Source organism: Toxotes jaculatrix, chromosome 13 (genome assembly GCF_017976425.1).
Source record: "Toxotes jaculatrix isolate fToxJac2 chromosome 13, fToxJac2.pri, whole genome shotgun sequence".
In the NCBI taxonomy this organism is placed as follows: Eukaryota; Metazoa; Chordata; class Actinopteri; family Toxotidae; genus Toxotes; species Toxotes jaculatrix.
The window spans coordinates 15,470,619-15,497,219 of record NC_054406.1 but is presented as its reverse complement, the minus strand read 5'-3'; the positions used below and the strand labels follow the sequence as shown (position 1 = coordinate 15,497,219).

The 26,601-nt window shown below is 42.2% G+C and overlaps 1 protein-coding gene across 1 annotated transcript in view; it reads left to right on the top strand.

The window, feature by feature from the left end:
* The window catches only part of csmd2 (CUB and Sushi multiple domains 2), a 224,401-nt gene that overhangs the window by 176,389 nt on the left and 21,411 nt on the right, over window positions 1-26,601 (top strand). The window contains exons 40-55 of the mRNA XM_041052918.1: window positions 570-639; window positions 1,914-2,030; window positions 2,257-2,466; window positions 4,092-4,280; window positions 7,366-7,543; window positions 9,246-9,391; window positions 9,485-9,565; window positions 10,117-10,230; window positions 16,485-16,673; window positions 17,629-17,775; window positions 20,281-20,469; window positions 21,537-21,722; window positions 21,990-22,184; window positions 22,511-22,684; window positions 22,800-22,973; window positions 24,355-24,528. Coding sequence (XP_040908852.1) covers window positions 570-639; window positions 1,914-2,030; window positions 2,257-2,466; window positions 4,092-4,280; window positions 7,366-7,543; window positions 9,246-9,391; window positions 9,485-9,565; window positions 10,117-10,230; window positions 16,485-16,673; window positions 17,629-17,775; window positions 20,281-20,469; window positions 21,537-21,722; window positions 21,990-22,184; window positions 22,511-22,684; window positions 22,800-22,973; window positions 24,355-24,528 — 2,533 coding nt within the window. The remainder of the gene's footprint in view (window positions 1-569; window positions 640-1,913; window positions 2,031-2,256; window positions 2,467-4,091; window positions 4,281-7,365; window positions 7,544-9,245; window positions 9,392-9,484; window positions 9,566-10,116; window positions 10,231-16,484; window positions 16,674-17,628; window positions 17,776-20,280; window positions 20,470-21,536; window positions 21,723-21,989; window positions 22,185-22,510; window positions 22,685-22,799; window positions 22,974-24,354; window positions 24,529-26,601) is intronic.

Genomic DNA, 26,601 nt, shown 5'->3' with positions numbered 1-26,601 from the left:
CCACTGCAGCAGCAGTCTTTGAAAGAGTGCATTATAATAGTTCAAAAGAGTTCAACAGCATGTCTCCACTTATGGCTTGTTACAGTGGGTGCAAGGCTTTCTCTGCTTATGACTGTAAACACATTTTCAGAAAGGTCAGCTGAGCTAGTCCATTATGTTCTAACATCAGAGAATTTAAAATAAATTGTTATTATCAGGGTTTTTTTGTATTATTCTTTATGGCAAGTTAGTGTTAGTGGCAAGTTGGCTCCAGAGCTTTCAGAGGAATCCCTGTTGTATGACTTATTTTGGCAGCACAACAATAAATGTGAACTGCTCTGTCTCTCTCTGTATGATCATCTTAATATGCCTGTGATGCTGCCTCTCTGTTGTTCTCTGTCACTTCAGATGGATTTAGTCATTTAGTCGCCACATGAAGTCGTGTAGAGACAGGCAGCAGGTTCAAATAATTGGAGCAACAGATGAGTGACAGTGGGGAGAGCAAATTAATTCATCGCCCGCTCTTTGTTGCACTTTTTGTCTTTGTGTGTGTGTGTTTGCACGCTTTGGTGTGTGGATGCTCCTTGCAGGGGAACTCGCATATCACCTGTATGCCTGGAACCGTTAGACGATGGAACTACCCACCTCCCCTCTGCATAGGTAAAAATACCTTTGTCTTTTTTTCTTCACTCCTGTTCCCTTTTTAATTTCTGACATGAATTTGGTATTTCTGTCTTCAGAGCTGAGGCTATACTCCGAAAGGAACAGCACTAGGTTCCTTTTCCCATGCTACACACTGAGCCCTGCTTGTGTGAGCTCCTTGATAAACGGGTTCCACTCATTGGAACAACCTACTATTGCCTAATTAGTTCTAACTCAGACTGTGATTGGTTGAAGTCGAGTGGAGATTCATCGTGTTCACAGGCATCAGCAGTTTTCTGATTACCTCAGGCTTTTTCTGCTGCTACAGGATAACATTTAACCCCTCACTTATTCCTTACAGAAACACTATGTTACATCACTCTGATGATTTTCTCCATGTGGCTTCTCCCTCCTCCTCTGACGCATATGGGCCGTGTGTCCCATTTATTTCTTAATCTTCTTCCTTGTGTTTGCTTGTTTTTTTTTTTCCTTGCAGTACCTCTGTCTTTCTCTTTTCCTCGAGTCAGCTAATTCTTTCACGACGGGTTTCAGCATCCTTTCATCTTTTTAATTTTGGTGTCAGGATCTCTCACTCTTTTCATCTTTCTTGATCCCATCTTGTCTTTCACTCTGTACTTCCATACCTTTTTTTTTTCTCATTTGACCTCTTTTCTAGCTCTTTTGAGTCTTAGTCCTGGATTTCCGTCAAAGAAACATTTATCGGCCAGTGGTTTAAGATGAAAGGCGAAAGATGAAGAGCAGCAAAAGATACAGTATATTGAACCTTGATATCTCAAGTAGAAAGAGAAGCACTCCAAAGTTCTTTAATAGTGAGATAAATGGCCCCTTTTGATAAGATGCTGTCTCTTTGTGTGTCAGTAAACATTTTCTTTTTTTTTTTTTTTTTACATTGAATTTGAACATTTCTTAAAAACATTTTTTTTGCAGTAAAAATGGATTATAGCACATTAACTTGCACTTAAAACAAGGGTGAATTGTAGGGTTTGGATTCAGAATTTTCTGTCAGTTTTTAGCATCCAACTCCAGTTTTGATTTTGACGCCTAAAATGACAGAATATTTTACTTTGCACTAAAAAAATGGACTAGTTGGCCTTATGCTACTCTGTTTCGTTTCATATAAAGCAATCAAGTGTTTTCTACTAGCACCATAGCTGCTCTAGCCGCCCACGATCACTAAACAAAGAACTGCATCAGACATATTTGCAGTATTTTATTCCAGTAGAATCACTCTTTACAGATGTTAATAAAATGCTTTCTTTGCCCTCCGCCAGCTCAATGTGGTGGAATCCGGGAGGAGATGGAGGGCATGATTCTCAGTCCTGGTTTCCCTGGCAACTACCCTAGCAACAGTGACTGCACCTGGAGAGTCTACCTGCCCGTTGGTTACGGTGAGCATCGTAAGAGGCTCCTACAGCATGCCACACTTGGGCACTTCCACACTCAAGAACCCTTAATTGTGCAGCTTGTTGGGCTGGTTTGCTACAGCAGTTGTAGATATACGTGGCTGAATTTGTTTAGATCTGAGACCCTGTGAAAGGCTACCCTAGTAGTCTGTCGAGAAAAGTGTGGCATTTCTTTTTCAGTTTCTTATTTTGTTTTTTTTTCTTTTCCCAGGAGCCCACATTCAGTTCCTCAACTTCTCCACTGAGGCCAACCATGATTTCCTTGAGATACGTAATGGGCCCCTTGATACAAGCGCAGTGATTGGCCGATTCAGCGGCCAGGATATTCCCTCCTCCCTTCTCACCACCTCCCACGAGACCACAGTATATTTCCATAGTGACCACTCGCAGAACAAACCGGGTTTCAGGTTTGAGTACCAAGGTAAGAATCCAAATTGTGATGATGTGGATGTAAGTGCACTCAAAGCTCATTGTAAAAGATTCAGAAGATAGGAACAGGAAATTATGGTCAGCCTTTGGATTGTCTCTGACAAAAATAGACTTGGTTAATATATATTTATGATAATGAGCATAATCACCAGGACTAAATTTTGCTAATTGCAGAGCTGAGTGAGTATCAGTATTATGAGTTATTTTCTTCTGCAGAGCATGTTCAAGCTAGTAATTACTTTTTGGCTCCTTCAGACCATTTTTGCTGTCACTGAAATTTGGTTCCATAGAGGTACACTGAATGTAACTAACGATCAGGGGAAATCAATTTCTCTGAATTGACATAATCATAGAATCACTATAAGAATCAACATCACAGAAATGAATGTCTTGTGAAACCTTAATGACATATCATAATCTCAGGGAGTGTTACCTTTTTTCCCTTCACTTTCACTTGTGTGTTATTAGTGTCACTTCACTGTGAGGTGTGTGCATGTAAAGCCATAACATTACTGAATTAGCCCTGGAACTGAGTGTGTCAAACTAATCAGCCCACACAGCCAGTAAATTCCCCAGATCTATAAATCTCTGTATATAAAACTGTTGATCACCTAAAAGATTTTCTCACCATGTGCCGGTGAAAGGCTTCACTGCATCTCCTCATGACTGCAAGGAATAAATTGCCCTTGTCTACAAATGCAACAGGCACACAAAGTTTGTATTTTGTGATTCAGCAAACGAGCCGGCAAATCGAAAGGTAGCATTGCGCATTTACATAATTATGTGTACATTAGCATATAAATCAAGCATTATATTTGCAAATACCCCCCTTTTGCCGTATTTGCATGAGTTATCTCCTATAAAGGGAAGCTGTGATCCATAGAAATCAATTTCTTTAGTTATATTTATATCCTGGCTCTTCAAGGCTTGCTGCCTGCTCTGCTTTTGTATCCAAGAGAGGAAAAAAAAAAAGAAAGTAAGAATTATTTACCCACACTACTTCTGATGACTGCATCAAACTCCTCCGGCACAAGTCAAACCCGCCCTTGGCATTTTTTTCTTCTTTGAAAAATCCTGTCTAAGGAGGAGGAGGAGGAGGAGGCAGAAAGAGCGAGTGGGAGGTTGAGCAGAAGGATGAAGAACAATAGAAAGATGAGGAAGGGGAATTAAAGATGGAAAGTAAAAATAGAGGACGCTCCACTGCTGTTGTCTGAAAGCAGAGCATTCTCATATTGAGGACTGCTAGCTTTAGGCAGCTAGCAATCAATCAAGAATCAAGAATCTGGAACGGTTAGGTGGTCAGCATCTCTAGGTCGCCATGGTGATCATCACAGCAATAGACCTTTAGAAACAGTAATTTCCCTCATCTTCATTGTTGATACATTCACATAGGGGCATGGACATATTTTATAATTATAGTTTTATAATTTTTTTTGTGTGTGGCTGAGTTGGAATTATGAGACTTTCTACACCTTCATCTTAACAATTTTACCATTTTACTAAACTGTATGACTGTTTAAAACATAGCTCAATAGAAGTGTCTGGCTTTAATGGCAAATTTATTACTGAATCAAAAATAATTGATCTTATTGCCCCCTCCCTCTCTCACTCCCTCAGCGTATGAGCTGCAGGAGTGCCCTGATCCGGAGCCTTTCCGCTACGGAGTGGTGGTGGGGGCTGGCTACAACGTGGGCCAGTCTATCTCCTTTGAGTGTTTGCCTGGGTATCAGCTGATGGGATATTCCATCCTCACCTGTGAGCACGGCACCACCCGCAACTGGGATCACCCTTTCCCTCGCTGCGAAGGTAAGGGATGCAAGATTTTTTCTTATCATACCACAATAATATGCAAATTTTATGTATTTATAAATCTAATTAATCTAAAGATGAAATGTTTCCAACCAAGTTGCCAACAAAACTGCCTCATGAACGCGGAGCTAAACTAATAATAACGTAATAACTTCCTGTTTAGAACGTATTGAGCTCTTACATCATTAGCGTGAAGTGCGGCCATGGAGATAATGATTATCTATTATGAATAATGCAATTAAACTGAATTATCATCCCCCATTAATGAAGCAAAGTACTGCTCAATGAAAATCAATACTGTGCTAAAGAGGAATGGAGACAAAATAGGAGATGAATAAAAGAGAGCCTAAATTGAAAAGAAAAGTAATGGGTGCTCTTTCTTTTGCCTCGTCCTTGACCCACATTCTCACGCTCTAGCTGTCGATTATTCAATAAGGCAGGCAAAATTACAGAGGGAGGTGATGGCCGTGACACTGGAACTTTGAATGGGCGAGCAGGGAGATAAGTGGGAGTGAGAGAAGGAGCAACAGAGTGAAAAGGCAGAGGGAACGGGAGATAGATTTTATTCTTTCACAGCCATTTTCCTTTGTGTTATTGCCAGAGACCTGCTAGACTATTATACCTGTGTGTGTGATTTCACACACACCCTTGCAGCCCCTTATTGTTCTGGTGCAATATGTAGCGTTAATGCAGTGTTTAATGTACTTCAGTACATGCCAGTCTAATAATATATACAGTATTTCCACCAGTGAACACTACCTTACACTACTTGATAGGTCTAAACGCAGGCAAATATCTATTTTCTCCAGTATTTACCAATATATGTGTGTGCATACATGCATTCATTGCTTTGCCTGCGTGTGTATGTGTGCGCATTCACATGTCTGTTTTTGCATAAAGTGTGCACATCCATTAACATGTATTTGTGTTCATGTGCATGTGTGTTTTCCATCCAAAATGACCAGGGTTACGTAGCCTGATGCTTCTGACTGTGAGTGTAATTGAATTGGCTTTAATTCTGTGACCTCCTGTGAGGAAATGACATAGCAGGAGATGAAATGATAGGAGATACCTCAGTCTTAATGGGATAAATATATATGAACACACACACACACCGGTGCCTGACTGACTTATTGCCACATTAAATTTGAACTAATTGCAAATAAATGTTCCCTGTTATTTTTTCATTTTTAGAGTAGTCAGTTAGGTCAGACAGCAAAATGGACCAAATATTTCTAAATGCTTTTTTTGAATTTTTTTTTACTTTACAGATATTTCCAAAGCAAAATTAAATAGTAAAGTGAATGTATTGATCTCTTCTAGCACATTTCCTCTCAGCTAATACATAGTCATTGTAACATGGCAGCAAACCATGTTTTAACACCTTTACTTGACCTAGTACAACTTGCTCTTCAATCTCTCTGTCACTCCAGTATTTGCATAGATTTCCTCTGAGGGGGAAGAGAGACATTGATTTTTGTTACCTTGCCTCCGCTCACCGGCTTGCTTGGCATTATAATCACACCACATTGTGTCTATAAAGCGCTTTGCACTCTGTCTTGTCTTTATGGGCCTTTTTTTTTTTTCCAACATATCTGTGCACCTGACCTTTGCTGTCTCATCTTCTTCTCCTTCATCATTCCTGCCCCGCTTCCTATATATTTATATAACTTATATAACTGTGTAGAGAAACATAATTCCGTGATAAATTTATATGCATATGGATCACTTGGGAATGAATACCCTTTTCTGTTTCTTGTTTTCCGTGAAAAAGTAAAGGGATGTGGTTTGTCACAGTGTCTAGAGGCTCCACGGAAAAAAACACAAACACAGTTTGGTTCAGAATATAATCAGTGGACACTGATTACATGGTAACAAAGGAAAAAGGATTTTAAAATATAAAAGGTCAAGATTTTCCCGAAACAATCCTGAAATAATCCTCAATTTTTGACATGCATATATGCGTTTTGTATTTAAAACACAATTCCAGCGCTTTCAAGTTTTCTGTTCCCACCTAACCCTTCAAGCAAACTCGATCACATATAAGGCTTAAGTAGTTTGCCAGTCGATGGCGTCACCCAGAGGTGCAACTCCATAGAGTGTCCAGGGTTTAATCAATCGGTCTGATCGATAGCTCATTTAACAGGTGAGGCAGCAGCAGAGGGGCCACTCCACCACAGGCCTAAAGCAGACAGCTGTATTACATGAACACATGCATAACCTGAGCGAGAAAGAGAGGGATAAAACATACAATCTCTGCTTTGGGAATGATCTTATACCCATAGGCATCCGAGGGTTTGCTGAATACCCTGTCTGGTTTGCTTGAGATGCCTGCACTACTGCGATTACCACTCCTTCCTGATTTTCCCTGCTTCACTACTGTGAATATGGGGTTTCTCTAAGGGCACCGACGGGAGTGTTAGGCTTCGAAATCGTTAAGTTGGTGAGAACCTCCCGAGTTCCTGAGAAACATTTGAAATGTATTTACAGTTTCTACCCATGCAGATTTTTAGGCTGGGTGTATTTGTGCGGCTGTTCAGGATGTTTTTAACCTTGGGGCACATGTGGACTTGGGAGGTTCCAGTGTCATAAGTTTTTACTTGTGCTGTTATAACCTTTCCTGTCACTCAAACACAGACACACACACACACACACAGACAGGTTTAGACACTCATGCATGTCTACTCCTTATAGACATAACACATACTGTAAATATACGCACACATACCTCAAAAGCCCAGACCATGCTAACCCCTCGCCTCATTTCTGTGCTCTCTCTCTTCACCCCCAATGGGAAAGGGTTGAGGCCTTATCTTAGCAAAACACTCCATCCAAGTCCCCACTTGCTAACAGGCTTTACTGGCTAATCTTTAGCTCAGACAAGCGCCTGGGCACTAGTGGAAGAGTGAAGGAGAGGGAGAAAGAGACACTGAGAAGGGAAGTAGAAGAAGAGGGGGATGAAAAATCCCCTTTTTTCCACCAAATGCAGCTGAATTATTCATCTGTCCTGTTGTGTTCCTGGCCCACTGATACATTTACACTGCCTCTCTCTCTCTCTCCCCCTTCCCTGTCCCTCCCTCAGTGCCTTGTGGTGGGAACATCACATCAGACAATGGGACCATCTTCTCCCCAGGTTACCCAGAGGAGTATCCGAGTTCAGCTGACTGCTCCTGGCTGATCACCGTGGCTCCTGGCTTCGGCATCAAACTCAACTTCACCCTGCTGCAAGTTCATGGGCCGCATGACTTCATCACTGTCTGGTAAGAAACTGCTTTGTACATATGTGGAAATATGTGGGGTGTACCTTCACTTTTGTTTGTATGGGTAAACTGAAATTATATTTTACTTAGTTTTGTAGTAATAGCCAAACCTAAATCTCATGGCCGCCTCAACAAATTTGTACTTCATGTCCTTAAGTGCCATCGAAATGTTCCCATGTTTATTGGTTTATTTGTAATTCACTTTTCTCGTTAGCATCACCTCCATAATGCCTTATCTTTCAAGTCCTTGTCTCCTACCCCTGTTTTCAAAGCTGGTACACCTCCAACCTTTTTTCCTCTGTCTGTCTCTGTTGTGTTGCTTGAAAAAACTGAGTCAGAGTCCAGTTAGCAAATCTCTAATTCCCCTGCCCCCTCCTCTCTTTTCATTCACTATCTTCTTTATGTGACTCTGCAGCTTTGTAACTACTCTGCAGCTTGCTTTCAACCCCCCCACCAAAATATGTGTGTGGGTGAAAACAGAGGAAGACAGGGTAGATTTTTGGGCGGGTGGAAAACAAGTGTGTGTGTGTGTGTGTGTCTGCTCTTCCTTTTGTGCTAGGACATTTATAAATTTATGTGGTAGAGGTTTGTGTGTGTGTGTGTGTATATATATATATATATATATATATATATTGAGCGCTAAAGCTTCCTTTCATCACCTAAATAATGCACAGCTGTGCCTGACATATGTGCGACCAAAGACAGGATTTTGCATGCATCATTGTTGCCAGTCCCAGTTGATCCCCTCAACCCGAGACAAGCTCCAAGGGTCCCAGCACCCATTGAGACCGGAGATCTGACTGCCAGCCAACCTGGCAACTTGATGATCACATGAAAAGTGCACATGGATTGCGGTGACAAGACATCTATGTTTTGCCATTTGGGCTGCTAATAGAAATTTGTGTGAACGTTTTTGGTCCATGGAGAATTTAAGTCACTAAGTCGACATGGCCAGTGAGCCCAAATGTCCACTTTCTATCTTTTGTTGCTATTCCGTAAACGGCCCCCACTGTGTTGATCTTCCCCAGCAAGCTCCTGCAGAGCCAAGATGGGGACTATCATGTTCCCCAGTTTCCAGTTACCACTGCTTTGTATCTATCTACTGAACTACTGAGCCAAGGAAATGGGCCCCGTAATGGCGGCTTGGCCAGAGTGCTGTCAGGCAGCAGTCCCTAGCCAGCCGTTTCCAGAGCTGCTTGTAATCGCCCATGCCCAGTCTGACAGCCAAAGACAGATGGTTTTTAAGCTGAATGGTTGTGGCAGGAATCTGGGAGCTGGTTTAATCGGCCATGCCCACGCCAGGGGACTGCCAAGGCTGGGCCACAGCTTCCAGAGACACTCCTCTTGGATGGCAGTTAGCAGGAACAGCGCAATCCAGACCTGTCAGTTCGCGCTTATCTGTAATTTTTACCTTATTTCAACTTAATCACCCAAAGCAGCCCAGAGTTATTGCTTTGGGTTTGATGAAGTGAGAGCAGGTTGGTTATACTCTGCTGCTGGAAGCCGCTTGACAATAATCTGGCACGTGGCTTTGTTTGGTTTTCTCACAGATACGCGTCACACAGTCTCGAGGTGCTTGATGGTTAGAGACCAAAGTGGGCACTTTAGCTGAGGCTGCTGATGGGAAAACTATCATCAGAGTACCTCCAGTGTGCTTTTAATTTTTGATGTTGCAGTTGACTAGTGACCTTTCTTCCTATAGGGATGGTCCACAGGAGACAGCCAGGAAACTGGGAGTGTTTACTGATGGAGAACCCAACGACCCACCCAGCAGCACATCCAATCAAGTGCTCATACGTTTCCGTAGTAATACAGAGAAAGGTGGACTGTTCCGTATCAACTATCAAGGTATGTAAATGATCTTACTTTTATATATTCTTTAGATAATTCACATATGTTCTGCGATTGACTCCTTTCATGTCTTTAATGCTCTCAATAAAGCGTACAGACTGCAGTACTGCCTGCCTCCCCCCATCATTCCTAATGCAGAGATCCTGATGGCAAGCAAAGAGTTTAAAATTGGTAGGTGGAAATACTGTCTCACACACACACACACAATCACTTCGGTCCCTGATCTGCTGGTTAATCCCACTTCACCTCCTGGCTTTCATGGTTTATATTGCCCCAGCTTCGCCGACTACACATCCCATAGGTCAGTGGTGCTGAATGCAGATTCACCCCAAGCTACATCACCCTCGGAGTTTTGAGGCTGTAGCATAAATGAATGATTATGACAAAATAGCCAGAAAGCCAGAAGGATTTGGGGCAGGTGCTCTTTTTCTCCCCTGTAGAAGACAATGGAGATTAATTTTCCTTATCTGTTTATTTGCATACCTCCTTGACTCATTATTATTCACAGACACAAAGGCAACGACACTGACATAGTGTTTCATCTATAGGATTCCCAGTGGGGATTTATTATGGTACTTTTCTCCACTGTTAACTTTTTCTTTCACTGAGACACACAATGGATCATGATTAGTTCAGCAGACATTTTGGCTGGTTGCCACCATCTCTGATTTGTCATTGACTGCACCTCTTCCTCCTCCATCTCTCCCTCTCTCTCTCTTCAGGTGATATAGTGCGGTACCGATGTCTTCCGGGCTACCAGTTAAGTGGAAACAGCATTCTGACCTGCCGGCTGGGGACACACTTGGAGTTTGAGGGGCCTCCGCCCTCGTGCGATGGTGAGTGAACACCTGAGGCTGGAGAACTTGAAAATGTATCCAGGAAGGTCCTGTTCACGCTCACACAGGAACAGGAACTTTCACACCCGGAGACTGCTCGCTTCAACCGCAACAGCTCCGCTCGAAGCATAGGGAGATAAGGGTCTTTCTCAGAGCACCTCAGTGGTGATAATAAGGGAAGGGCCAAGCACTGCTCTGTCATTGTTCCCACCCATATTCATGCTGCAAATTCAGGACTCAAACTCTTTCCATCCAAGCTACATTTAATATAGTTTTCTTTACCTGCTTCATCTTTTCTTATTATCTCACTAAAATGGAAAACACATTAGGGTTCTCAAATATTTCAAATAATATAGGTAAAGTGTTCTGCAAAAACTAAATACTTAATGAAAACTGGCAGATGAATACAATATAGTAGTAAAACAGGAAATATTCCGTACCTTTGGACATTGTCTGAGATAATATAAAATAAATGTGAACAGAGTAATACAGGCTTAAAACAGGCATAATTATTTTAGAGTTCTGATCTCTTGTTCAGATCTCTTATGGCAGTTTAGATATTATTTTGACATCCAGAAGAACATTCCCAGTTTTTTTTTTTGTTTGTTTGTTTGTTTTTTTACCTCGTTTAATTTGGTTAATTTGGTCTCATGCCACCTGGCCTGGTTTAGACCTGCTCTTTACTCAAACTCCACTGAAGTCCAATTAGACCCAAACAGTCAGGGCGACATGATGGTGCAAGAATCACATTCATCCATAATCATCCTGTGGATCTGCATCGTTGCTATTGCTGAATATTTCCTGTGGAAATGAATTTGCGCCAGTACAGAGACGATAAGCGCAGCTGTAAAATGTAATCAAAGATCTTCTCTAAACTCCACGCTACAACACATCATACTGGATAAATGTTGTTGTTTGCAGAATAAGCCTCTTGAGATGCATCATCTCTTTTTCAACAGGGTCCTGATAAGTTATTATGTTTCACAAATGCATCACAGCGCGGGTGAAACACTGCCTTCATCTGTGTATTTTCAGCAGGGTTATAGGTAGCCAATATCATATTTTCTCTAATCATAGACTCTTGCACTAGTTGCAGTTTTGCTTTATTTCTGGCTCCCGCGGGTGCTCTTTCTGCCTGTAGTCATGGAGCAGAGAGCCACATATCAGTTTGGTGGCACTTTCTATCTCTGTGGATGATACTTGGCTCCCATGAGGCGGAGGGTGGCTGCTGTGGTGCTCTCTACATGCCGAGATATTGTCCTCCCAGAGGACTCAATGCAGTGCAGTGTTCCCAACACATCATCATAATACTGTATGTTGTGTGCACCACTTCTCCTCTGGGCAACAGATGGGGTGCATAGAGGGGTCTCTCTGTTTCTTTCTACTTCAAAATATCATTAAAACGTGTGTCTTTCATTGTCTTGCTCTCTTTTCTGAAACGCTGCGCTCCTTTATTTTTCCTTCATTTTGCTTTGTCGTCGTCGTCGTCGTGTGTCTCGTTCTGTTTGTGGGTTTTGTGGGGAATGAGGAAGAGTACGCAAAATTTGATGGATGCAACTAATTTAGTGTGCTAAATGGGAAAAATATGCAAATGCTCTCAGCGTGAGGTGAAAAAGGGAGGGAGATTAAAAAAAACACAGTTAGGCAAAAGAAAGAGGGCAATGAAAGGGGAAGAGGATCTATATATAGGCTAATAATGAAGATGTGGAACAAAGTACCCAGAACACCCAGTGAGAGGCAGAACAGAGGAGACTGAGAGTGTCAAAATTCAAAAATCATCAGAAAAAAAAATCATGTGTGAGTAAGTACTTGTCCTGCCTTTTGCTCGTTACCCCCTTCACTGTCCCCGCAGACATTTGCACCTGCACGTGTGCAACTGAAAGCGTCCGCCTTGTAATTGAATTTTATAAATATCATACTTCATGCACAGTTTTGCTTTGCTAAGCCAAAGCAAATCTGGGCACTGTTTTTAAAATGGAAGTGGAAGTCAGTGACAGCTGAATGCCTTTCCTTTCAGTTTGCGAGTTGTGAATCTATACTTAAGCTCATTGCTTGTGTGCCTTGTTAATTGTTGCCTTCAAGTCTGAGAGACACAATATACTGGGGGACAAACAGCTCCAGCGTATTCCTTTCTACCTGCAAACCTGTCACTTTTCCTGCATAGACGCAGACCAGGGTGATGGAGAGGAGAGCCTCAGCCAACAAAAGCTGAAGGATTTCATGAGCTGAGTGAGCGGGAGTTGAGGGTAGAGAAGAAAGTAAGAGAACAAACTGATGCTAGTATGAAGGAAGAGGAGAAGACTGGATGAGAGCAGGGAGGTTTAAAGACAAATGGAAAAAAATAAAAAATAAAATAAAAATCTTGCTGGAAAAGATGGAGGAGAGACAGCTAATTGAGGCAGGAGGATGGTGAGTAAGTGAGAGTAGGACAGGAGTTAAAAAGCGAGGGGAGAGAGAGAGAGAGACAGGGAGAGACTTAGTTGGGTGGGGGTGGGAGGTGAAGAGAAGAAGTGTGTAGCTCATTGAAATGCAGGGGACATGCCGGCTGCAGCTGCACCTATCAAATCACCACTTCTTGCTCTGACAAGCACAACCGTCCCTGCACGTCTAACTGCCCCCCCCACACATACACAAACACACTCAATCGCACACTCATACATATAGAGACATAAACACTGGTCAGACATGTGTTTGGGTTACACAACTGTGGATGTTGTCATTGTGAGTCTTCCAGAGAGCAGCAGTGGAGCTTATAGCCGGTTCTGCAGTGTTGCTTGCCCCTCAGCGCCAGTATCCTCGCTCATCCTCTGCATTCCCTCCGTCTGCACTCCGTCGCCACTTCCCTCCCCTCCCCTCCCCTCCCCTGGCCCACTAGCGTCAGACTTCTGTTCTTACGTAACACATGTACCCTTTATTCCCCATCTTCTTTTTTTTTTTTTTGTCCTTCTCTTGAGTCTGCTTCAAAACACACTGCTGTGTATTCTCACACACTTGAACACACAGGTGTCTTTCAGTACCCACATCTGCTTTTGTCTCTGTCTTTCCCTTTCTCCCAAAACTGACACACAGGCAGAGAAATAAAACCAGCATACACACATAAAGCAGACACACACTCGCTCTTGTTTTTTTTTTTTTTTTATTTATTTAATTCAGAGGATTGCCAGTCACAATGGCAAGTAGGTTTAGCCTCACTGGTATTTCCTGCCATTTGATCAACCCGTTGATTTGTACAGTATTTGATTTGCCTCCTACTTGATTAAACAGGGTTGTATTGGAACCCACAGCCCATAACTACATCTGCTGTCTGCTGAGACTACAGGGAGTTCCAGCATCTCACCCACACAAAGCAACAGCATCAATACAAAGTGTTGCTTGAATTCATTAATAAAACACAATGCGACCTGATCATCTCAAATCCCTGTGTTTATCCCCCTGACAGATTCTTGGTTAAAACCTGCATAATCACCCATCACATTAGTTTCCCAACTCAGTCCCTTCGCCTCCCTTGTCTCTCCGTCTATCTCTTTCTTTTTCTTTTTTTTTTAGTTCCCTAGATTTTTTTTGCCCTATCCCCCTTCTTTAAGTCCTGCTGAATGGATTACAACTGCCCCTTTTTTTTTTTTTTTTACATCTTCATTGTCATCCTTGACTTCTTAGAGTTGTAAGTTCCTGATCCACGCTAATACTTATGTTGTGGCCCATCCCCTTCAATCAGCTCGTTATCGCTCCTCAGCTTATGCTAATTAAATACCAACATGAGTAAAGGCATCTCAACAGCACTGCAGCACAACAAGCGTGATATATTGTGGATTTATGCATGTTCGCTTCCATACTCGTATGCCGGTGTGCACAAATGCGTTTGCACGGATGCAGATGTGTGTGCATCTGTGGAAGCCTTCCACCTCATTTTTTTTACCATGAACAATTTATATACAAACAGGAGGGATGTCTCACAGATTGCCATTCCTCCTGCCCGTTTATTCCATTCCTTGTCTCATTAAAGTGAAATTTCATTTTGAGCCTCTATCGGCATTGATCTCACCTTGTGTTTTGAAGCTGCCTTTTTTTTTTCCAGCTGTCAGATTTGTCCCCTAATACCCTTTTGTTTACAGCCAAACAGAGGGATGCTTCATTTCAAAGTGGATTAGTTTAATAAGTAGCAGCCTATAGATAAGAGCTGCTGCCTGTCTCTTTGCATCAGTTGCAAGACAAGCTGAAGGCAGTTTTGAAGACACGTTGGAGCTCGCTGAAAGGTCACTGACAACACATCTCTTCCTCAGAGAATTGATCGTTTAATGAACTTCACTCTTAGATGTTATATGCTACTTCCAGGCACAACCAGTCTCACTATCACTGATGGATTTAAGCCTTTTGACTCACATCCACTCAGGTGCTCGAGGTTGTAAATGATTTCACAAACTTGGTGAATGTCTGCTTGGAATTTAGTATCAGACCAGATTAGTCTCTTTTCTTAGTTATTAGAAATTATTTTTTCTGACATCATGCACCAGCATGCTAGTGTAAGTATGCACTGTTGTCTGTGCTGCTGAAATTGTAATCTCTGAACTGTTGCACATAACCAGCAACATTCCCATTTGCAAAATCTGTTTTGAATTTACATTGCATTTGCTCTTTTATCCCACTAATTTTGCTTATATGCAAACATAATGCGAAACTGTGACAGAACCTTTGCATTCTGACCTGTGCTAAATAACATTTGTAGATATTTAGTGTTTGTTTTGTCCTTTTGTGGTGACATTTGGTCAGGGTTTGAAGTTAATACCTATACAATGAAAAGCAAAAGGAGGTGGAAAAAGTATTTGATGGTTTTTTTGAGGTAATTATAACAAGCCTCCTGGATCATGACATCTTAACCTGACATTACCGGAGATTTCCTGAGGCAATAAACCCCACCAGGCTGACACACTAAGCGAGGTAAAACAAATGCTTAGAATTATTTGCAAGTGCTGTTTAACCCAGGCTGTCTACCATCATCCTTCTCCTGTGGATTTAATAATGTCCTCCCCTACGAGCGCACAGAAAGGAGGGTGAAAAAGCCAAGACACACACACAACTGTGCGTTAACACTAACACACAAGCTCATCCACGTACACAAACAAAGTTATACCCACACCCGCATTGTCCCACAAAGGAGGCACTGCTAGAGTGTGGTTCAGAGCGCTCAGTATTTCACCAGTCTAATGAAGGACCTGCAAGTGCCAAGAGCTACCTTACCCTGAGGCAGAACAGGCTCGGCTATTCAAATTGCAGCACACAACTAGGGCATTTACATAAATTTAAAATTTTATGCCACACTTGGCTGACAAACACACACACACATAAAATGTATGATCATGCAAAATGCACCTGGTCACATGCACTTTGAAGTGGTTTTTAACCACATTTACAACATGGTTTATTTTTTTTTCTTAGGATTCTTTAGGTAGGACTTATTGCAGGGCTGTTGTATTAGACAGTATTGGTATCGACTAAGTGTACCTAATAAACTGACAACTGAGTGCAGTAGATTGCAGTTAATTTCATAAGAGAGAACATTTCCCTATATGTAGGTTTATGGTATCTTCTTTGGCTACAAAAGCAATCACAAGAAAACAAGGAAAACAGATGTACATATTTCTCTGCTGTGGAAATAGTTATTTCACCTTTCACCTTTCTGCCTCTGCAGCGCTCAGTCCCATTAGGTACACAGGAAAAACTATAAAAACTTTTTTCCCAGACTATGAAGCAGCTGACTTATGTCGTTGTTGCAGCCCTGGCTTCCTTTTATGTCGCAGCAGCTTGGTGAGATGAGCGGATGGATGTGGTCGGCCCAGACGTGCCACAGCAATAGGGCTCTAAGGCAGATGTGAGCGTTAGCCGCCAAGATAGCATCACATCTGTCACATACTGACAATGGGCAAAGAGGAGACAATATGCTCATGGCATTTTAGTGATATTAGATACTATATAAGCCATTTCCTGGGCCGACTTAGCATGGACAGCTTTGTTTCCTGCGACAGCATCAGGAGCAGAATGACAATTAGCCTAGCTATGCTTTCAGTCACATTGAGTTGCCCTCCAGCAACAATAAGGATCTAACCAATCCAATTTGTGTCTCAAGGTAAATTAGAAGACTGAACAACCATTAGAAGTTATCAGCAAATTTTTTAAACAATATACCGCAGAGTTCAAAATACAATTCAATTTTTCTTTTTTTTCTTTTTTTTGGCTCTGTATTTTATCTCTCTCAACAGTGACTTGTCCCATGAACGAGGTGCTTACAGCTTCCACAGGTGTCATCATGAGCCAGTCACCAGGCAGCGGTTTCCCCCATTTTGAGTCCTGCTCATGGGTGGTCAAAGTAGAGCCGGGCTACAACATTACCTTCACTATTGAACACTTCCAGACCAGTCGTCAGTTTGATGAGCTTGAGATCTTTGATGGTGAGTCATTGTACCTGCTATGAACATCAGCATATATTGACATACCAATGTTTTCATGCAGTGTCATGTGATTTAGTTCAGCAGTGTTTTTTTATTTGGACTTTTTAGTTATCCAGAAGAGTTGAAATGAATATCTTGTCTTTTTTTTTTTTTGACATTGCTGGTCTGGGTGCTGCACACTATATGTACTGTTCAGCAGTCTGTTGACCCCATGTCCCCATGACACCTCCCCCCACACGCTCCCCTGCTCAAAGACTCATTTTCACAAATATCCACAATTATAGGCTAAAGTGAGCCAGACAGCTGAATTTACCGTCCCTAACAAGGCATCTACTAACAGAAAATCACACACAGGCTCCCTTTCATGGTGACAGAACATCTACATCTGCCTTGTACATTTGCATGTGATTAGAGGCACAGTCAGCAACTCTGCCAGGCTGCTCTGAGAAAATGGCGGTCGTATACACGAGTGTTGCTGATTAGTGCTTTTTATCTTCTGCCGAATGGAGGGGAACAGACATTTGCTAACCTTGGGGCTGCCGAGCCAATTATGGAAGGAAATCTTTTTTTCCACAATTAGGAGCTTAGCAAATTTTGATTTTACCGTAAGTGTAGCAAAATGTATAATCCCTTAAATGCCATAACCCAGAATAATTTGATTTATATCATAATTCAATGATTTTTTTTTTAATTAGATCTGTACAAGTACAGAAATTTTAGAATTTTTCATTATCTGTTGCATTGCTGTTTATTTTCTAGGAACATGATATGATATTCCAAAGTGTGTCAGTGATCATGCACAAGCCATTATTTTTAAAATGTACTGAAGTGATGTTTTAGAGTTTTGGTTTACATAACAGTGTTGATGCTTTTTTTCCTTTTGCACGAAGTCATGGAACTTTTATAGCTGGATTCGTCTTTATCATTTTAATTTCTCTGTATATGTTCTCCTCAGGCCCATCCAGACAGAGCCCCCTCCTTATCACCCTCAGTGGTAACTATTCCAGTCCACTGAGTATCACTAGCTCCAGTAACAAAGTGTACCTACACTGGTCCTTCGATCACACCACCAGCCACAAAGGCTTCCGAATACGCTACTCAGGTGAGTAAGGACCAGGGATTTCCTAGCATGAAGTAGCAGGCTTCTTTATAAATACGATTTTGTTGCAGTTGTCCATTTAGAATTGATTCACTGCCAAAAAAAAAGAAAAGAAAAGCTATTTTGCTTTGTTGCTTTTAGACATCGTTGTACATTTGATCTCATCAGAGGTGTCTGTGGTTTACTGTGTCAACAAGACCAACATTTGGGCTGCCAACTGCAGCTGAAACAGCTAGAAATATGACCCATCTCCATGACAACCTAACGGGGGCGGCAGGCATCTGTGGCACTCCTTGCTGTGCTGCACAGGCCTGGGAATTAGTGAACGCTGTTTCTTGTATTGCTTATTATTCCTCTGTTTTGTCCTGCTCCCATGAAGGATCTGTTGGTATACGACACCTGCATAACTCGCTGTGAATTATGACTGTGTAAATATTTAAAAGGCTCCCTCCGTTCTGTATCAACACCACTCAGCCAGATTGACTAATCGTCTCTCTCCTCCTCTCAGCGGAGCGCTCCGTCTCCCCAACCGGATGTTCTGTCGTCTCTCTGTCCTTTTTTTTTTTTTTTTGCCTTGCCTCTTTTGCTTGTTCTTTTCTCAGCCGTGATGGATTTTGTCATAGCAGGCTAAGTGACAGACGGACAAAGTGATGGCTGAGAACCCACAAGTTGCCATGGTCAGTACGGAGTTGCCTTCTGTAGGCAGGGGAAGAAGAAACAGATGGCGCAGGCAGATTCATTGTATTCAGCTGTATTCTTCATCAATCCATCTTTTTTCTCCACGGAGCCGGTCTTCCATCACCATCTTGCAGATATCTCCTCTAGCAGCTCCCCATCTTGGTTTTCAAGTCTTTCTCTCCATCCATGGCCTCTGTCACTGTTTTTCTTATACTTCATTTAGATACGTTACAGTCGGCCTGACTCTGTCACTATCTCCCTTACGACATCTTTATTCTCATACGTCTTATCTTTTGTCTGTATCAACCGGTCTCACCCTCCCTCTTTCTCCTCCTCTCTATTATCTATTCCAAACCAATCACCTGCCCATGCAGATCTGATTCCTCTGAGCTGCAGGGATGATTGCAATGAGACAAGCTGTATACTATAACGGGCAGAAGGAGAGAGGGAGCGAGACAAACACAGAAAGAGGGACAAATGAGTTAGACACAGACAGAAGTGAAGAATTGAACTCAAGGGTGGCTCAGGAGACGCCAGTCACGGTGACTGACAGGAAGAGGCCTTGCTGAGGAACATGACTCCGTCAACGTATTAAATATCCTTTTATTTAAATACTGGGTTTGTTCTATTCCTGACCCACGTAGCCATCAAGGAGGATGTTAATAAGAATTCATCCATTGATGATTGTGGAGATGACAAGCCTTTGAAATTTGAATGCCACACTTCACAAGGTTATCAAAGACTAAAGCACATCTACTGTGTATCATCTACTGAGAAATCTTACATCTTTCTTAGTGAACCTCGGTGTCAAATTCCACATAAAGCCTGGTTTATCTAACATCTCTTCAGTGCCACAAAATGGTCTGTCTGCTCACTTGAAAAGTCTCACATTCTCTGTCTCACTGGAGCAATTTCTGTGAGGCAGCAACCTCTCATAAATGCTGAATACATATTACACCATTGACATGGCTTTAAGTTTTTATACTGTAAGGGGAGTTTTATCTGATGGTCTGTGTGGTGTTCAAATTTCCCTCTAACTTGAAAGAGAGGGCATTTTTCATTGCCACATGTGAGCGGTTTGGAGTCCAAATTAGCATTTTTATAGAAATGTAATGTAGTCATAGTGATTAAGTGTAATGGGTGATACGCTTTTCTGTGTTCATGGTCCACTTCCATCCTAATCTGTCCCCACAATTAGCAGCGTTTTCTGTGTCACATAGCTATGTATTTTTACATCGCATATATAACTTTTTATTTTTCACTTTCATGTGTGTTCTTGTACTGAAACTCTTCCTCTCCAGCAGGTGTGTAGTAATGGCATGTCACTGCGAGAACCGCAAAATGCTATATAGGCCTGAGATTTCACCGTTCTTTGGAAACCGTGGACCTGTTGCTGGCACCGTTTGGGATGATATACGATTATTGCAGCCACCAATTTAGCCAGCAAACAAAAACAGATACTTTGTTCCTGTTATTACGTATCCATCACTTTTATGATCCTCCTCTGCTGCTGCTGACAAACTCCTGTTTCACTTTGCAGAACATTAGTTTCCTTTAATCAGTTTTCCTTGTCTCTAGTCTGCTGTTTTTGCCTTAAAAAGATTGTATTGCAACGCTGGTATTAATACACATCCTCCTTTACCACGCCGGGCGCAGAAGACAGATGCAGAAGAGATCTGAGGCTCTGTGCTACTTGACGGCGCATAAATCCTTCACCTCCTCAACAACAGCTTGCATCATCTTGCATCATTATTGGTTTTTTATGCTTGTTGCTCTCAATTTTATCAGTATGCATATTTATATCTACCTATTCCTTTCACTTTTTCATAGCGGCCTACTGCAGCCCTCCGAACAACCCTGTGAATGGCACAGTGCACAGTCTGACAGGCACTAAGCTGGGCAGCACCCTGCGTTTCAGCTGCGACCAGGGCTTCCGGCTTATTGGCCAGAGCAGCGCCACATGCACCCGGACTGCACAGGGGATCTACCAGTGGAATGCGCCAGTGCCACTTTGCCAAGGTGAGGGCCCCATCATAGCAGCAGGTCATGAAAGGATGAGATGCTGGAAACAGTGAAGAAAAACATAAATACAGATCTACACTGTTTTATTTTTCTTAATTCAAGTGGTTACATGAGCTCTATTTCACATTGCTAATGCAAATCTACTTGTACAAGACTTTTCTTCAGTTTGGTAACGTTATCGCTGTGACTGAGCTCATTCAGCATTTAGTCCCGCTTCTCAAAAGTGGTGAAATGAACCTTGAAACTGTGCAAAGAATACAAAATTTTTACACTCGTAGCTGAACTGGCATGCAAAGTAGAAGAGGACAGTTTTTGTAGCAGATATGTTTTGAAGGTTCAGTCATTTTGATTTAAGTTGATTTTTAAAAAAAAGCATCACTGAATCTGTTTACTTGAGATCAAAGTGGGATTTCAGCTGACAGTGTTCCTTCACGTACGATCCTTCAGCCTAAGGCGTGCTTCAAGGAAGCTCACCTCACCATGTCTCAGAACTTACTTGAGAAGAATTATTTGGCATGTCAGTCGTGGGCCATGGTCACCGTTATCTCCTCGTCACTGTGCTCGTTTTTTGAAAATGTTATTGAAATAACAGTGACTGAGAGACCGACAGATGATAGACATTTGAAAGTATTATTTGAAAATAAACATGAATCATGTCATTTCACATTTTATAAGGCTGTAATGTTGACTGATTTCCAATTTCAGATTTTCTGTTATATTCGATCACAAACATAAAACAACTCTTCTTCCAGAGTCTAGTTTCCAAACAGCCTTATTAACAGTATCAGCTGAAAGCAAAATCTGAGAGCGGCAGGGCAGCCCTTCAATATCTGCGCCAGGTGTAATCTCCACATGAATTGCATGTGCTCTCTCTAAACTGGATTGTTTACTACTGTGCAGATGGCGGCCCAAGCTAATGTTTACCGCACATCAATGCTGGCTCTGGGATTGTGTTTGTACAGGAGGCCAATTGTGAGCTAGGCACTCTGCATATAAAGATGGTTATTAAAATGTACTTTGCTACCTGTGCTTTCATTCTACCAACCACATTTTTCCTCGTCCAGTCATGTCCTGTGGAATGCCAGTGCCTCCGGTCAATGGCAGTATTGTTGGCCAGGACTTCTCTCTGGGAGCCAGAGCCACCTACCAGTGTAATCCCGGATTTCGGCTCGCTGGTCCTGTCACCACCTCAGTGACCTGTCAGGAATTTGGGAGGTGGAGCCCCATTGAGGCCCCACCCAGATGTATTCGTGAGTATTTCTGCTTTTCCTGTCCGTTTGTTGCAGTATTATTAGTCATCTTAACTTTTAAAAACTCTGCTACTTAGAGTGAGTTGTAAATATTCCTGTCAGGGTTGAGATTTAAACTCATTTGTCATACTTATACACTGATAAATCACAATCATGTTTTGCGTCCACAAGCAGTTAAAGCGAAACTCACTGCTACCATAATGACAAAAGCCCCAAACAGCACACCAAATACATATATCAATAATGGTTTGACCTTTGACCTTCCAGCTGTGACCTGTCCTGACATCGGACACTCTGCTGTGGAGCATGGGAGATGGAGACTAATCTATGGAACTCAAAACCAATACGATGCTATTATGATGCTCATATGTGACCCGGGATATTACTACAGGGGTCAAAGGGTCATTCGCTGTCAAGCCAACAGCACATGGAATTACCCAGATCCACGTCCAGTCTGCGAGAGTAAGTGAAAACTTAAGATCTTCTAGTCTGATTTTCCTAATGTTATTTGAGTTAACAGCTTCATTTGGGTTAAAAAAATAGAAACACTTCTTCCTGAAAAAAAAAGAGTAATTTGCCAGGCTTGAAAAATAATTGTATTCAAATGTATCTTGTTTCCAGTGTGATATTAAGGAACAAACATAACTAAACAGGCACAAATCTTCGAGCCAAAACAAAAATGATTGAAAGCCAAACAAAACCCTTCCACAAACAAAGCAAATAAATATTGTTGATGATATTTTGACCATATGGGATTGCAGTACTATGATATTGTTCTCTCATTTCAGTCATCTCCTGCGGGGACCTTGGGACTCCACCAAATGGCAACAAGATTGGAACATTGACTGTGTATGGAGCCACTGCCATTTTCTCCTGCAACACAGGCTATACCTTAGTGGGCTCTCGGGTACGGGAGTGTATGTCCAATGGGCTTTGGAGTGGATCACAGGTCCAGTGTCTAGGTGAGGTCTTCAGCACCCAAAAATGATTGTAACTTTGTAAAGCCCTGCAATTTGCTTCAAAAGTTCAAAACACCTACCCCTGACCTCGACTGTTTCCTTCTTTGTTCACCCATAGCTGGCCATTGCGGTACCCCGGAGCCCATAGTGAATGGACAGATCATTGGGGAGAACTACAACTATAGAGGCAGTGTCGTGTACCAGTGTAACCCAGGATTCCGTCTCATCGGGGTGTCGGTGCGAATCTGTGAACAGGATCACCGCTGGTCAGGACGCACTCCTGTCTGTGTCCGTAAGTGCCGTGACACTTACGACCAACATTTCAGTAAAGCCAGTTTAGTAAAGCTAAGGATGGTACAGCTCAGATGAACAGAGTAGGGCTTCACACAGGGTTCTTCTGTTTAAAGCACTGTTAAGCTAGCTAAATCTCAATCATCAATCAATAGCTTTATTTGTTCCCAGTGGGGCAGTTGTTTATGCAGCAGTGGGATGCATACATTTAGCACACATAAAACACAGGGCACATAAATACAACACTAAGACCATAATAAAAAATACATGAATACACAGTAAAATATGCAGTTTAAAAGATAGAAAATCAATTAGTTCAAACGTGCAAATAACTGCTTATTCCTCCTAACCCTTTACGAGGGTGATGGAGGGAATAAAGGAGTGTTTGGAGTCTTAGCTAGTGGAAGTCTGAGGAGGGTACAAGATGGTAGAAGCTGAAACTGTTGGTGCAAAGGATGGAAACGATGAGACAGGGTGGATTCTGCTTTCTTACATAACCATCTGTTGTAAAGATCCTGCAGAATTTCCTGTTCAGTGCCAGTTACTTTGTTGCAGACATTAACCACCTTATTGAGTACATTTTTGTGCTTGACCTTAAGAGATTGATACTAGCAGATAAAAGAGAAAGTGAGCACAGAACTCAGTAAAAGATCGATATAACATTGTCATCAGGGTCTCGTCAACCTGGAACTTGGAGAGTTTCCTAAGACAAAAGAGACACAGCTGGCTTTTCTTCTACACCATGTCAGTACTACTCTCAATAGCCAGTTTATTGTCTAGCATAGTTCCCAGATACTTGTGGGACTCCACTATTTCTGTAAAAAGTACTTTTTCTTCCCAGTTTAACAGTGCTGCACATCAGCAGTTTGTAATAAGTACAAACATATATTACCTATGGATCCTCTAATCAGGCTAGTTTAAGACCACCATTGACCAACAGTTCAGTGTGATTGGACTTGCGCCATCTGGTACTGATCACCGCTTAATTCCTGTTATTTAAGGTTTTTCTAGAACGCTCTTACACCAGCTCCTGCGTAAAATAAACTATACAAGCCACTGAAGCTTTGTGTTTTACCGTGAAGTTTTCAAAGATGGTGGTCATTATTCCAAAATAACACACTGTATTCCTCTATAATAGTTCTCATTTTGCAAGAAGGTTATTTTACTAGAGGCCAGTGGTGAAAACAGAGGCATGCAGTCAGTGCAGCAGAAACCATCTACATTCAGTTTCATTCTCTGTACTGGATTTCGGTGTTGGTTTGACATTACCTTGTTTAATCCTGGCTTTGTTTATTTTGGTGTTTGATATTAAATCTTTAGAATTCATTAAGCCGCTCTGTAAATGTGTTCCCATGCTTTGCCTTCTCGTTTCACTTTTACAGCCATTACATGTGGGCACCCTGGCAACCCTACCTTCGGTATGACCCAAGGAAACCAGTTCAACTTGAATGATGTTGTGCGCTTTGTCTGCAATACCGGATATGTTCTGCAGGGGGCTGTGAAATCTACCTGCCAAGCCAATGGGCAGTGGAGCAACGCCCTCCCCAGGTGTAAAAGTAAGTGTCAAGTACCTTAGATGCCCAAGCTTGTCAGTCAGAGCATGTATCTGGATTTCTGGAGAACCTTATAGCTACAGATGAATGGAAGGAAAAATGCAGAGAAAACCAGGACAGATGTAAGAAATGTGCCTAGTCCTGTCTATCATTGGGTCCGGTTACATGCAGAGTTTCCACCGTGCTCAGAGGGATTGGTGCATTGTCCTTATTGCATTAACTAACTAAGAAGCAATTCTAGAAAACAAACAAACGTGCATTTTTTTTTTTTACAAATATGAGCAAAATGTGTAAAAGCATATACGATCACAGGACAGCTACAAATACAATGTACAGGCATAGCATAGCAACTCTCACGTTGGTAATTATATGTATCATGATGTGTGAATCATTCAAGAGCAAGATGATCTACTGACACCAGCTTTGTGCATATCTAATGCAAAGAGTGAGGGGATTAACAAAAGGTGCGTTCGTTTCCACGTACATGCCTGTGGGAGTATGGTTCTCTGTCTGGATTCTCATCCGCTTGTGTGGGCAGGTATTAAATTACCTATTGTATTGTACAAGGTCATATGTTCTGTGACCGCAGATGACCCCAATCACAGAGAGAGAGAGCGGAGATGAAGCGCAGAAACACCCAGAGGGAGAAAGAGTTTAAACGACACATATCAGGGAAAATTGAAATGAAAAACCAACGGAGAAGCCTGGATTATTTAATTACGCCGGTCTCAACCACATGGTCCGTGGAGGTTCTGGATAATATTTACATGTCATGTTGTAGCCTGGCTACACCCTAAGGCTCACCTGTCTGTCAGGGAAACAAACTTGGTTAATAACCATGCACAGACGGCCAAAAACAATCACGGGATCCTTGAGCTTGTGTGAAAGACAGTGGCCTTCGGAGACTTGCATTCTGGCTTTTGCTCAGAATAAGAAGTACCCTGCTCTACTTTGAATGAGGGAAGCAAGGACTTTTAATTTGGCAGTGTTTTTGCGGCAAGCGATGTGTCTCTGCACCCACGTCTGTCTCTAAGTCCCCGCTAACTGAGGGCTTTGTGACAGGCACGGAGAGGGGCCGCTCTCAAGGTCGGGCCCTGAATGTGACAAGGCAGTGACAGAAACAGTGACAGATTGACTTATGAGTTTGTTTTAAATGAGGAGAGAAAGGATTTGGCCTGCCTTTTTTTTTTTTCTTTAGACATTTATGAAGGGATGAGGAGGTTACAAGTCTCACAAGAATCCTTCTTCAGCTGTTGAAAAAAAAAAAAAAAAGAGAGAGAGAAGTACATTTTGCTGCTGCATGCATAAGCAGGCGAGATTTTCTCCCAGACATACGCCTTAAATCTCTCCGCTCGAGTAGTGACATCATATTAGCATTGGCCTTGTTTCCATGCAGATGCTGACTCTGAGATGCATTTTGTTGGAGGCTGTGTGTGCCTCTCCGTGTGTGTGTGTGTGCTTGTGTGTGGGCGTCTGTTTTGATGGCACATTATCCTCACTGTTGATGTGGAGACGTAAGTAGCTTGGAGGTCTTATCGTCAATCAGATTTATCACCTTAATTACAGCATGCGAAGGTGCATTTGGTGCATCGCACTCTCCTGTCTGCCGTGTACTTCCTCCCCTGAGTGGAAAACTTTAAGAGCTTTGATGACACCCATTTCATTCATCTCACCTTAGCCTCAGCTAGGCTTAACCGTTGGCTTTTCTTTCAGAGGGAAAGAGAAAATAGCTACAGAAGGCAGGAAGAGAGGTGAGGGTGGGGCAGGAGTCAGCCAGACAAAGGTAATGGTTTCTACAGTCCAGATTTTAACTACAGGAGTCTGTAGGCTCCATCAATAATACAGGGGATAGCAGAGCACCATCAGCTCGGCCACTCTCCTATCCTTCTCTAATCACCACCAATTTGAGTCACAGCAACGGAGCCACAGCACCACCTTCTCTGGATGACTCACGTGTGTTTGTTTGTCTCTCAGCAATAAAAGGCAAGAGAGGAATAAGAAAAAAAAAAAAAAAAAACACCCTCTGACACAACCACTTGCAGGGCCGTTACTTGGCAGGAGGCCAAGAGGAGGAGA